Source organism: Ursus maritimus, unplaced genomic scaffold, assembly GCF_017311325.1.
Source record: "Ursus maritimus isolate PB19 unplaced genomic scaffold, ASM1731132v1 scaffold_27, whole genome shotgun sequence".
In the NCBI taxonomy this organism is placed as follows: Eukaryota; Metazoa; Chordata; class Mammalia; order Carnivora; family Ursidae; genus Ursus; species Ursus maritimus.
Window position 1 is genome coordinate 39,026,826 of NW_024425230.1, and position 10,596 is coordinate 39,037,421.

At 38.4% G+C, this 10,596-nt stretch overlaps 1 protein-coding gene across 1 annotated transcript in view; it reads left to right on the forward strand.

The window, feature by feature from the left end:
- The window catches only part of HERC1 (HECT and RLD domain containing E3 ubiquitin protein ligase family member 1), a 166,055-nt gene that overhangs the window by 67,961 nt on the left and 87,498 nt on the right, over positions 1-10,596 (forward strand). Inside the window, exons 20-24 of the mRNA XM_040643136.1 lie at positions 190-304; positions 393-513; positions 2,769-2,940; positions 5,438-5,750; positions 6,219-6,339. Coding sequence (XP_040499070.1) covers positions 190-304; positions 393-513; positions 2,769-2,940; positions 5,438-5,750; positions 6,219-6,339 — 842 coding nt within the window. The remainder of the gene's footprint in view (positions 1-189; positions 305-392; positions 514-2,768; positions 2,941-5,437; positions 5,751-6,218; positions 6,340-10,596) is intronic.

A 10,596-nucleotide genomic window follows, 5' to 3' on the forward strand; every position in this document is an offset into this window, starting at 1 on the left:
AGGGCCTCAGTTTTGTTAACTGCTGTATTCCTAGCACAGGGAACAATATCTGGTATCTAGTAGGTGTATTTGCTAAATAATGTTTAGGAAAATGATTCCATTCAGATGTTGGATTACTAAAGCGATTAAAATTACTCTGAACTGTTTTCTGAGCCCTTTTAAATATCAATGCATCATTTTTGTTTTCAGATTGGGACAGTGCAACCTTAAGTAATGAGTCACTCTTGGACACTGTGTCTAGATTTGTTCTTGCAGCACTCCTGAAACACACAAATTTACTTAGCCAAGCATGTGGAGAAAGCCGGCAAGTAACTTAAAACTATGCTCAGACAAATATTTGCTCTCATGATGTTAGAAATTAGGTAACTTTTCTATTTTGGTTCTTTATTTAGATATCAACCTGGTAAAAGCTTATCAGAAGTGTACCGTTGTGTGTACAAAGTTCGAAGTCGTTTACTTGCTTGCAAGAACCTTGAACTTATTCAGACCAGGTCATCATCACGAGACAGATGGGTAAAGTTGGAAATCAGTTAATTTCTGTTTTTCTGCAAGCTGTGAGAGATAGCTCCATATTGACTTATGTGGAAAAAAATGTGCCTTGATTATTGCAGGTGTTCAATAAATATTGAGTACATACTTCGTTATGTAGTGAAAAAATTGGTTGAGTAAAAGATTTGGGGTTTATTTAACCCACATTTATCAAGCTGCTAAGAAAGTTTGTATATTCATAGGTTGTATAAGTAATAAATTGAGTTGTGCAAATCATATGAAATATTATTCCTTTATTTTTTGCTGATTAGACCATATTTGAATTATCCTTTTTAATTTGGGATGCTATAATTTATGAGGGACATTAACAAAAGCTACCTTGGATTGGTGAAAGATCTAAAAGTCATCTTATATAAGAACTGTGAGTGTCAAAAATGTTTAGCCTAGGGAAATGAAAAAGGGAGTCACTTGATAGCTACCTTAAAAATAAAGCTTCCCTGTAGGAGAGGAAATAAGTGTGTTTCTTGTTCCAGAGGGCATAGGTAGCACCAAAGGGTCACAGTTGAATGGAGAATCACTGTTTGCTGAATATAAGGAAGATAGCCTTCTCATAATTAGAGTTGTCCACCACTGGTGATTAAGATTGAAACCTTGTCTTAAGACTGCTTCAGAAGTGGGACGCCTGAGTGGTTCAGTCAGTTAAGTCCCTCCCATTCTTGATATAAGCTCAGGTCTTTATCTCAGGGTTGTGAGATTGAGCCCGGCATAGGGCTCCACACTGGGCATGGAGCCTGCTTGGGAGTCTTCCCCCACCCCCGCCCCTCACCCTGCTTGCACTCTTGTGCACACACTCTCTGTCTCTCTAGAAAAAAAGAAAGAAAGAAAGAGATGCTCCAGAAGTTATTCTTGCAACAAAAGTAGGTGATTTCTAAAGTGCTTGGTAATCCTGATAACATGATCCTGTAATTACAAGACTGGATAATACATCACCCTCAGAAATGCTTACTTTAAAACTTTATATGTTAGATGCTTTGTACGCTGTTATTGAGATCTTAGATTTTAAAAACCAAACTCTGTCTCTGCATTTGTATTACAGTATTCTTTTGGCATGTGCTGATTTAATATTTGTGGATCTATTTGTTAGTGACTTTGAAAGTCCATGAAATGTATTAATTTGCCATTTTGTTGAGTTTCAGATTTGAAACTTCATATTATGGGGATAAGTGAGTTATACATGAGTCTGACTGGCTGCTCAGTATCCCCATCTGTATGAAATTTTTAAGTTATTTATTGGCTGTCAATCACAAAATAACTTTTATTATGCATTAAATAAAATTTTTCACTTGTACTTTTTACTAAAATTTGTGGGAAAGATGATATATACTATTATGGTATTCATGAGGCCCTTAACATCTGTTGCAAGAATTCTGTCCTCTAGGGGCGCCTGGGTGGCACAGCGGTTAAGCGCCTGCCTTCGGCTCAGGGCGTGATCCTGGCGTTCTGGGATCGAGCCCCACATCAGGCTCCTCCGCTATGAGCCTGCTTCTTCCTCTCCCACTCCCCCTGCTTGTGTTCCCTCTCTCGCTGGCTGTCTCTGTCTCTGTCGAATAAATAAATAAAATCTTTAAAAAAAAAAAAAAAGAATTCTGTCCTCTAGATGACTGCTAGGTAGCTTAACCACTGTGGGAAATAAAATTAACATCATCCTTATCAGATTTCTAATTTTTTATTTCTTCAGGAGAAAACAAAATAAAGAAAAAAATTAAAAACAGTACTGTTTGTATAACTGAAATTTGCTAAGAATAGAGCTTAAATGTTCTCACCAAAAAAAGAAGTTAAAAAAATACTGTTTTAAATTAGAATTGTAAAACATTTATACAGAGTAATAATAACATATACAGCTTGAGGGAGACTGCATGGTATAAAAATTCATGTTCTTAAATTATGCTTTTATGCTTGGTTTTACACTCAATTCATTTTAAATTGCAGCTCTGTAGGAGTTTATAGCTGAATAGCAATATAAATTTGAATCAACTTATGACATTCTAATCAAAATACTGAGGATAGGAGGACATATAGGTGTCTCTGTACATGTTTTGTGTACATACATTCTTTCTAATCTTTTCAGATTTACCCAGTGTATCTTTTGGGGTTTTGTAGTAAAATTCATGTGTTCTTGATGTTAGCAGTATTTTCCATGATAAAAAAGTCAAGGTTTTAATAAAGTTTTCCAAGTTTTTGAAAAAAATCTTCAGTGTAGCTTTGATTGTTTCTTTAAGATCTCAGAAAACCAGGACTCTGCAGATGTGGATCCTCAGGAGCACTCATTTGCCCGAACCATTGATGAAGAAGCTGAAATGGAAGAGCAGGCTGAGCGAGACCGGGAAGAGGGGCATCCCGAGCCAGAGGACGAAGAAGAAGAACGGGAGCATGAAGTGATGACCGCGGGCAGTGAGTACACCCTTCTTAGCTTCTCAGATTCACATCGTGGCATTCTTCATGTTAGGGGAGCTGACCGGCGAAGAGAAAGGCAAACATTTCTCTTTGGTTTTTCTAAAAGGATCGAATAGTCTTACGTTTACAATGACATTAGCTAATGTTTCAGCTCTTAAAACTGTGCTAGTTTCATTTTGAAGCTAGTGGATTGCATGTTTTGGGCTGAAAAGCTCTGAAAGCAGGCTTTTAGAAGTAGTAACTGTTTCACTGAATCTCACGCATGAAATGATGCCCGTGAGTGATTGGATAAGGTCTTACAGAGTTTGTTTTCGAGGGTACCAGTTTGTCCACAGGCCTGGCCGACTTCTGTGTGGTGAGGAAGACAGGCCCTTTCTGCACTTACCAGGAGAGCCTAGTTATTTTTTATATGTTGCACTTTAAAAATTATGAATTTCACCCACTGACTATCGCCATTGTCAGTAGAGAGCAAAAATATACATAAGAATACTATTGGCTGGGTGAATAACACTTTTCGTATTTGTATATTCCAAGGCAATTATTTAGATGTTGAAAAGGAAATATCAATGCTTTTAAACCCTTGTCAGTATCTTTTGAGTGATTTGGCTATTTCAAGTTAAAATGTATATTCACTTTGTAGACTAAAATATTATGGCTAGCTATGCATTTGGTATTAGGATTGTCTGTATGTATCAATTTGACACTTATTTTATTATCAATTTATTTGTGTTCTCCATACTTCTAAAAATGATTTGAAGGTGGCCCCAGACCAAAAAACATTAAAAAACAAAAAAAAACAAGGAAAAAGGGGATTGGAGATGGGGAGAGAGAATAATTATATTTTAAAAACCTAGGCTGAAGGAACTTTGGCAGTTAAACAAAACTTAGTTTAGAAATTCTGGAAAGCGGGGTGCGTGGGTGGCTCAGTTGTTAAGTGTCTGCCTTCGGCTCAGGGCGTGATCCCGGAGTCTTGGGATTGAGCCCCATATCGGGCTTCTCTGCTGGGAGCCTGCTTCTTCCGCTCCCATTCCCCCTGCTTGTGTTCCATCTCTCGCTGGCTGTCTCTTTGGGAAAAAAAAAAAAAAAAAAGAAATTCTGGAAAGCAAAGTCCAAAGGGGAAAACACAATAACAAAATACAATCCTCAATTATAGTAAAAGAAAGCACAATAGTTCATCTAGGGAGTAGTAATTTTTAAACTAGCTGTGGTTTTTGAGGACCTGTATTACCTGCTGGGCACGGGGTCAAATGCTTCTTAGAGATTAGCTGATAATCCTCACAACAGTCTTATGAGATGCACTCTAGTACTTACCTATCTTAAAGGTGGACAAACTGAGGTTTAAGGAGGCAAAATTATGTCTCTAGGGCCACCATTAGTAGCAGCTGGAGTTAGAGTGAGATCTGCCCAAAATTCCAGTGACCATTCTCTTAATGACTTTAACTGATTTCCAGCTTTGTACTCTGAGTTTGTTGCTGTGATTTTTGCAGAATTAAGAGACTTTAAATAGCATATGAAAATATTGCTATAATAATTCTATAAAATACACATATAAAATCCATCTTTAAGATTTGTACTTCTGTATTAACAGATGAATCTAGTGTTTTACCAATTTTTCTGCTTGGGTTCCCAATAAAGAATAATGTTTTCACTCCAAATTTGAGCAAAAAATTCCTTTTCTATTGTGAAGTATCTACCACTGCATCAGAACCTTATTAAACTCAGTGACTTTTTACACTTGGGATTGGGAAGGGCTGGCATCAGATAGACATTCTTGGTGATGCCACTTAACTCTGGAGGCAGTCTTATCTGTATATTATAACCATATTCAGTTTCAGCAAAGAACTTTAGTGGTTGTACTTTTATAATGTGTATGAGATACAGCAAAGTGTAGATGTCAGAAATTATGTAGACTTTAGAAGGGGAAAGGGGACTTTTCATAACTAATGCAACTTAAATTTTATGTTTCTTTTGTAACCTGACAGTTTTCATACTGAGGTCACAAACATTTCAGAAATATGCAGTTATTTTTATCTAACCCAGGAGTTCTGAAACTTTAGTAGACCTCAGAATCACCTGGAAGACCTGTTAAAACACAGATTGCTGGCCCCATGCCTACAGTTTCTGATTCAGAAGATCTGGGATGGCCTAGTAATTTACATTTCTAACAAGTACCCAGTTAATGTTGATGCTTCTGGTCTGGGGCCACACTTTGGAAAGCACTGATCTAACTCATTAGTAAGAGTAGAAATAGAATAAATCAAACCTAAATTCTGTAAAGGCATAGGTATTTCCTATTGTAATTTTTGGTGAAAAGTTTAATATTTTACATGTGTTTAGTATTATTTTAACTTAGTTATCTGTATTTAATGTCTAAAAAATAATTTTTCCGTTTCAATAAGTTTTTGATCCAAACTTTATGACTATTTTTATTGTTATTTTCTTTGCTCTTCTCTCCCCATGTGTTAAGACCTTGTTTTTGTGTTGCATGTTACAGAAATCTTTCAGTGTTTCCTCTCAGCCCGTGAAGTAGCTCGTAGCCGAGATCGAGATAGAATGAACAGTGGGGCAGGGTCTGGGGCTCGAGCTGATGACCCACCTCCTCAGTCTCAGCAAGAGCGAAGGGTCAGCACAGACCTTCCTGAGGGTCAGGATGTATACACCGCTGCCTGCAACTCTGTGATCCATCGGTGTGCCCTGTTAATACTAGGAGTGAGTCCCGTGATTGATGAGCTTCAGAAGCGCAAGGAAGAAGGACAGTTGCAGCAGCCTTCGACAAGTGCCTCCGAAGGGGGTGGACTTATGACCAGGTGGGACTGACTAGAAACTTAAAATATTACTCGACCCCCTTTGTTACTGTATGCGTTGAAATACTTTATTCTCGAAGTTGTAGGGGTCTTCTGAAATTAATGCAGAAGGAATGGAGGAGGAAATACAAATTGAGTAGGGTGAAATAATGTATTAATGTGCTAAAGAGTGAGACTGATTCAGCCTGGAACATACATTTCTGATTAAATGAGGCAGTTTTTCATACATATAAACAACAGCAGTTGACAAACATTCGAAGTTACTTGTGTCTCTGTAATTTAGTGGCATGCAAGTTATTTTGATGTAATCGTAAAGGGTTTTGTGCTTACACGAGAGTCAGGATTTCCCATTGACAGATATAATTACTCCTCACTGTGTGTGTGTATTATCTCTATGCTGCTATTTCCATTCAATTTTATGTTCACTAACAATCCCAAATTGAAAAACTTTTCTCTGTGCATGTGAGACAGGAGTGAAAGTCTTACAGCAGAGAGCCGGCTCGTCCACGCAAGTCCAAATTATAGACTGATCAAATCGAGGAGTGAATCCGATTTGTCTCAGCCCGAATCAGATGAAGAGGGTTATGCACTGGTAGGTATACTTACATACTTATACTTATATACTTTATATTCAGTAAAGAGGGATTTTTGTTTTCAGGGTGTAGATACGTACAACTTTGGTGACAGTAAGTAATATATGTTTGTCCTAGTCATATAAGAGCTTTTTAAAAAAGAACTTAAAAGAGAAATAAGATATTGCATAGATATTTACCACCTATATGTTAATGACTCTCAGATTTCTATCTTTAACTCTGACTTCTTCCTAAACTCCAAATTCATATATCTGACTCCTTGATGAACATTCCACCTGAACAAGTGAGGTTATTCCAGTCTTAATCTATCCAAAAATAAATTCATCTTTCTCTCACATCTTCTTGTCTTATATTCCCTATCTTAGTAAGTGATATTATTAACTACCCAGGAGTCATCCTTTTCTTTTCCTCATTTTCTCATCTTTGCAAACTCCCACACTCCCTACACCTCAATTAGTCAAGTCTTGAAAATTTTACCCTTAATATATTTCTAATATGCCCTTTCCATCCCTTTTGCCACTGTTCTGTTTCAAACTTTCCTTGTCTTTTGCTTGGACTAGTCCAGAAGCCTCCAAAACTCTTGTTTTTTGCCCATCTTCTGCATTTCACATGTCTGTTTATATCTCTTCTACTTAAAATCTTTCAGTAGCTCTCAGTTACCTACCCAAAAAGCCTCAGGACCTGGACTGTAGGCAAGGTGGTGATTTACCTAAGAAGTAGGAAATAAAGTATGCTATAGTTTGACAGGTAAATTATAGTGTGAAAACTATCTAAGAAATTGCTTCTCTTTGGGGCGCCTGGGTGGTTCATTCATTAAGCATCTGCCTTCAGCTCAGGGCGTGATCCCAGCGTTCTGGGATCGAGCCCCTCATTGGGCTCCCTGCTCTGCTGGGAAGCCTGCTTCTTCCTCTCCCACTCCCCCTGCTTGTGTTCCCTCTCTCACTGGCTGTCTCTCTCTCTCTGTCAAATAAATAAATAAAATCTTAAAAAAAAAAGAGAGAGATTGCTTCTCTTTGAGTAGCTTTGGATTTGGAGTTCACAGCTGGATTTTCAGTTTGGCTTCCTCTGTCTTTTTTTTTTTTTTTAAGATTATTTATTTATTTATTGGACGGAGAGAGAGACAGCCAGCGAGAGAGGAAACACAGGCAGGGGGAGTGGGAGAGGAAGAAGCAGGCTCCCAGCAGAGGAGCCCAATGCGGGGCTCGATCCCAGGACCCCGGGATCACGCCCTGAGCCAAAAGCAGACGCTTAACTACTGAGCCACCCAGGCGCCCTGGCTTCCTCTGTCTCGTACGCAAATAATCTATATGTGTTACTTGACTTCTCTGGGTCTTAGTGTTCCAAAATTGTGTGATAGATTATTAGTGCCTGTTGTGTTTAAGGCAATGTGTGAGACTTGGCTTCTGGCCTTGATTCTACTTCTGAAGAGCTGTGAGACTGTGGTCATGTCACACGACAGCGCAAACAGAAACTCGTTTTTTGGACTGAGTGGTCTGTAAGCCCATATTTAGCTCTGAAATTTCTCTGTTGTGTGAATTGAGATGATGGATATGAAAATATTTTTGGAAGGTATAAAGCGCTACATGAACAGAAAGCTGAACTTCTAAACAGAAAGCTCAACAGTGTCTTTAAGCAGGTTTCATTGTATCATGATGTTTTTGTTTGTTTTCTTCCTTTTATTCTTTATTACCGTTTGTATCTCTGTGCTCCCAGTTCATGTTCGCAGTCTTCACAGTCTCTGAGATTTCTGTTTATTTTTCCAATCTGATCATTCTCATTGCCTAGTCTCCCCACCCTGTCATAATTTTATAACACAGATCATGTCCCTTCTCTTCCCAAAACCCCCAGTGACTTCACTTTTTCTCAGCTTAGAAGCCTTACAAGGGCCTACAAGACTCTACATTTGCTGGCCCCAATATCCGATCTCTTTTCCTACTGTCCTTCTTGATTGATGACTCTCCTTCTGCCACATTGGCCTCTTGGCTTTTTTGTGAACACACCACACAACTTCCCCTTAGGGTCTTACCCTGACTATTTCTGACCACTAGAATCCTGTTGTCTGCCTGGCTAATTCCCTAACTTCAGCTTTTCATTCTGATGTTACTTTTTCAGTGAGGCCTACCTCTATTTATAATTGCAGTTTGCCCTCCTTTCCACATATTCATTCTCTGTCCACCTGGCCTTGCTGGGGTTTCTTGTTTTTGTTTGTTTTGTTTCCCCACAGTACCTAACATAATTTATTTATTTATTATATTTGTTTATCAGTTTCTGTTCGCCTCCACTGGAATATAAGCTCCTTGAGGAGAGGAGTTTTGCTGTTTTATTTACTGCTCTGTCCCCAGCGCCTGTGGTGCCTGGCACATAGCAGGCAGTCACTGAATTGTTTTGTTTGGTTTTGTTTTTTTAATGACTAAATTGCCATCTAATCTATTTTGGTAAAATTTCGGTGCCCATTCTGTCTTTTCTACTCTTTAATTCGGGTCTTTGTTACCTTTGCCTGGACTGGTAGTTTTCAAACTGATCTCCCTACTTTTTTTCAGTTCCTCTCCTTAGACACTGTTCCCAAAGTTAGAGCTCTTGAGAATACATGCAGGAACAACACCTACTGGTCATGCTACCTTCCTACTCAAAAAACTCAGTGACTCTGCACTGCGTACCCAGAAAGCAGAGATTCTGGAAAATGTTTCCTGCCTGCCTTTGGAGCCAGTTACCTCTGTGGTGATCTGCATTTTTGGCATGCTAGTCCACCTGCCAGACCCCAGACATACCTCTTGAGCTTCTGCTCAAGCACTGTTTGTCTTAAATGTTCTTCTCCTGAATTTTGTTGATGGGGGTCCTATCTCTCTCTTAAGAACTGGCCAAAAGGTCAACTCTTCCAGAAAGCTTTTCCAAGATTATGTTACTCACAGTGAGTCTCCATGTTATTTCCATGGCAGTTTGTTAGTACCTCTAATGTCTCATGTTGGACTTATTTGTATATTATTAATACTTCTTTCCAGTAGGCCTCTCAGAAGGTCTTGGTTTGTTGTGTTGGCCTGGTATCTTTTATAATATGCAAAGCATACTGTCAAAGATTGATAATTCATTTCCATTGAAATGAAAAGATAAAAGGTGAGGATAGATGTAGTTAAAGCAACATACTTTTAGAAAACAAGCAATGAAATCTGACTTAGTCACAAAAGGCTTATGATTTACTATTGATTTTCACCTGGGGCAAGACGCTTAACTTTTCTGAGCCCTTGCTTCTTTATCTTTGAAACGGAATAAAACTACCTGTTATACTGGCCTCAATGGGGTTGTTGGGAAGAACAAGTTTGGTAATATAATTTAAAACATTTTGAAAATTATGTTTTCAAAACAGAATGGAAAGACAGATCAGTGCAGGTGGATTGAACCGCAGGTTTAATTGGCAAGATTGTTCATTTGGTTTCCGTACCATTTTTAAAAGATTAATAAACACATTTTTGAAAAGGTTTGCTTTTGATCATCTTTCCTTATGGAATGTTTAGAAACATCGTGTTGTAAGAGGTAGGAGAGTCAAGAACCGGAGCAGATTCTTTTGCAGATGAAAGGAAACCTGGGCTAAGCCTTCAGTTTTCGAGAGCCTGGTATAGATGAAGAGGAGCAAGCAGAGGGGGCAGTTTGGGTTTTTCCAGCTAAAATACATCATCCTTCTGTCTGAGGTTATTTAGGATTACCATTCATATCCTTGATGCTAAATCTTTATCCTTCTTTTATTTATTTTTTTTTAAGATTTATTTTATTTTAGAAAGAAAGTGAGCGAGCATGAGGGGGCGAGGCAGAGGGAGAGGGAGAAAGAATCTCTAAGCAGACTCTGCGCTCAGTGTGGAGGCCAGTGCAGGGCTCAGTCTCATGACCCTGAAATCATGACCTGAGCCTAAACCAGGAGTCAGAAGCTTAACTGACTGGGCCACCCAGGCGCCCCATCTTTATCCTTCTTTTATAAGGAGTGTTACATGATATTTATCTTCCTCTCTGTCTTAGTAAACAGAAAAACCTCAGCAGTTAATTAAACCTGAGGTTAACTATTTGACAGTTGTCATACTTACCAACATTTTGTACTACAGTCTCTTAATTTATTCCTTCTCCCTCTTATTTCACAAAGGATTTGATTTAGTGTGTAAAAATAAATAATTTATCAAGGTGTAAATTAGATTAGTGAATTAGGGCTGAAAGAAGCTGAGAGATAAAGCCCTGGGTAAGATTTGTACACCTCAGTACATAGCCTGTGATGT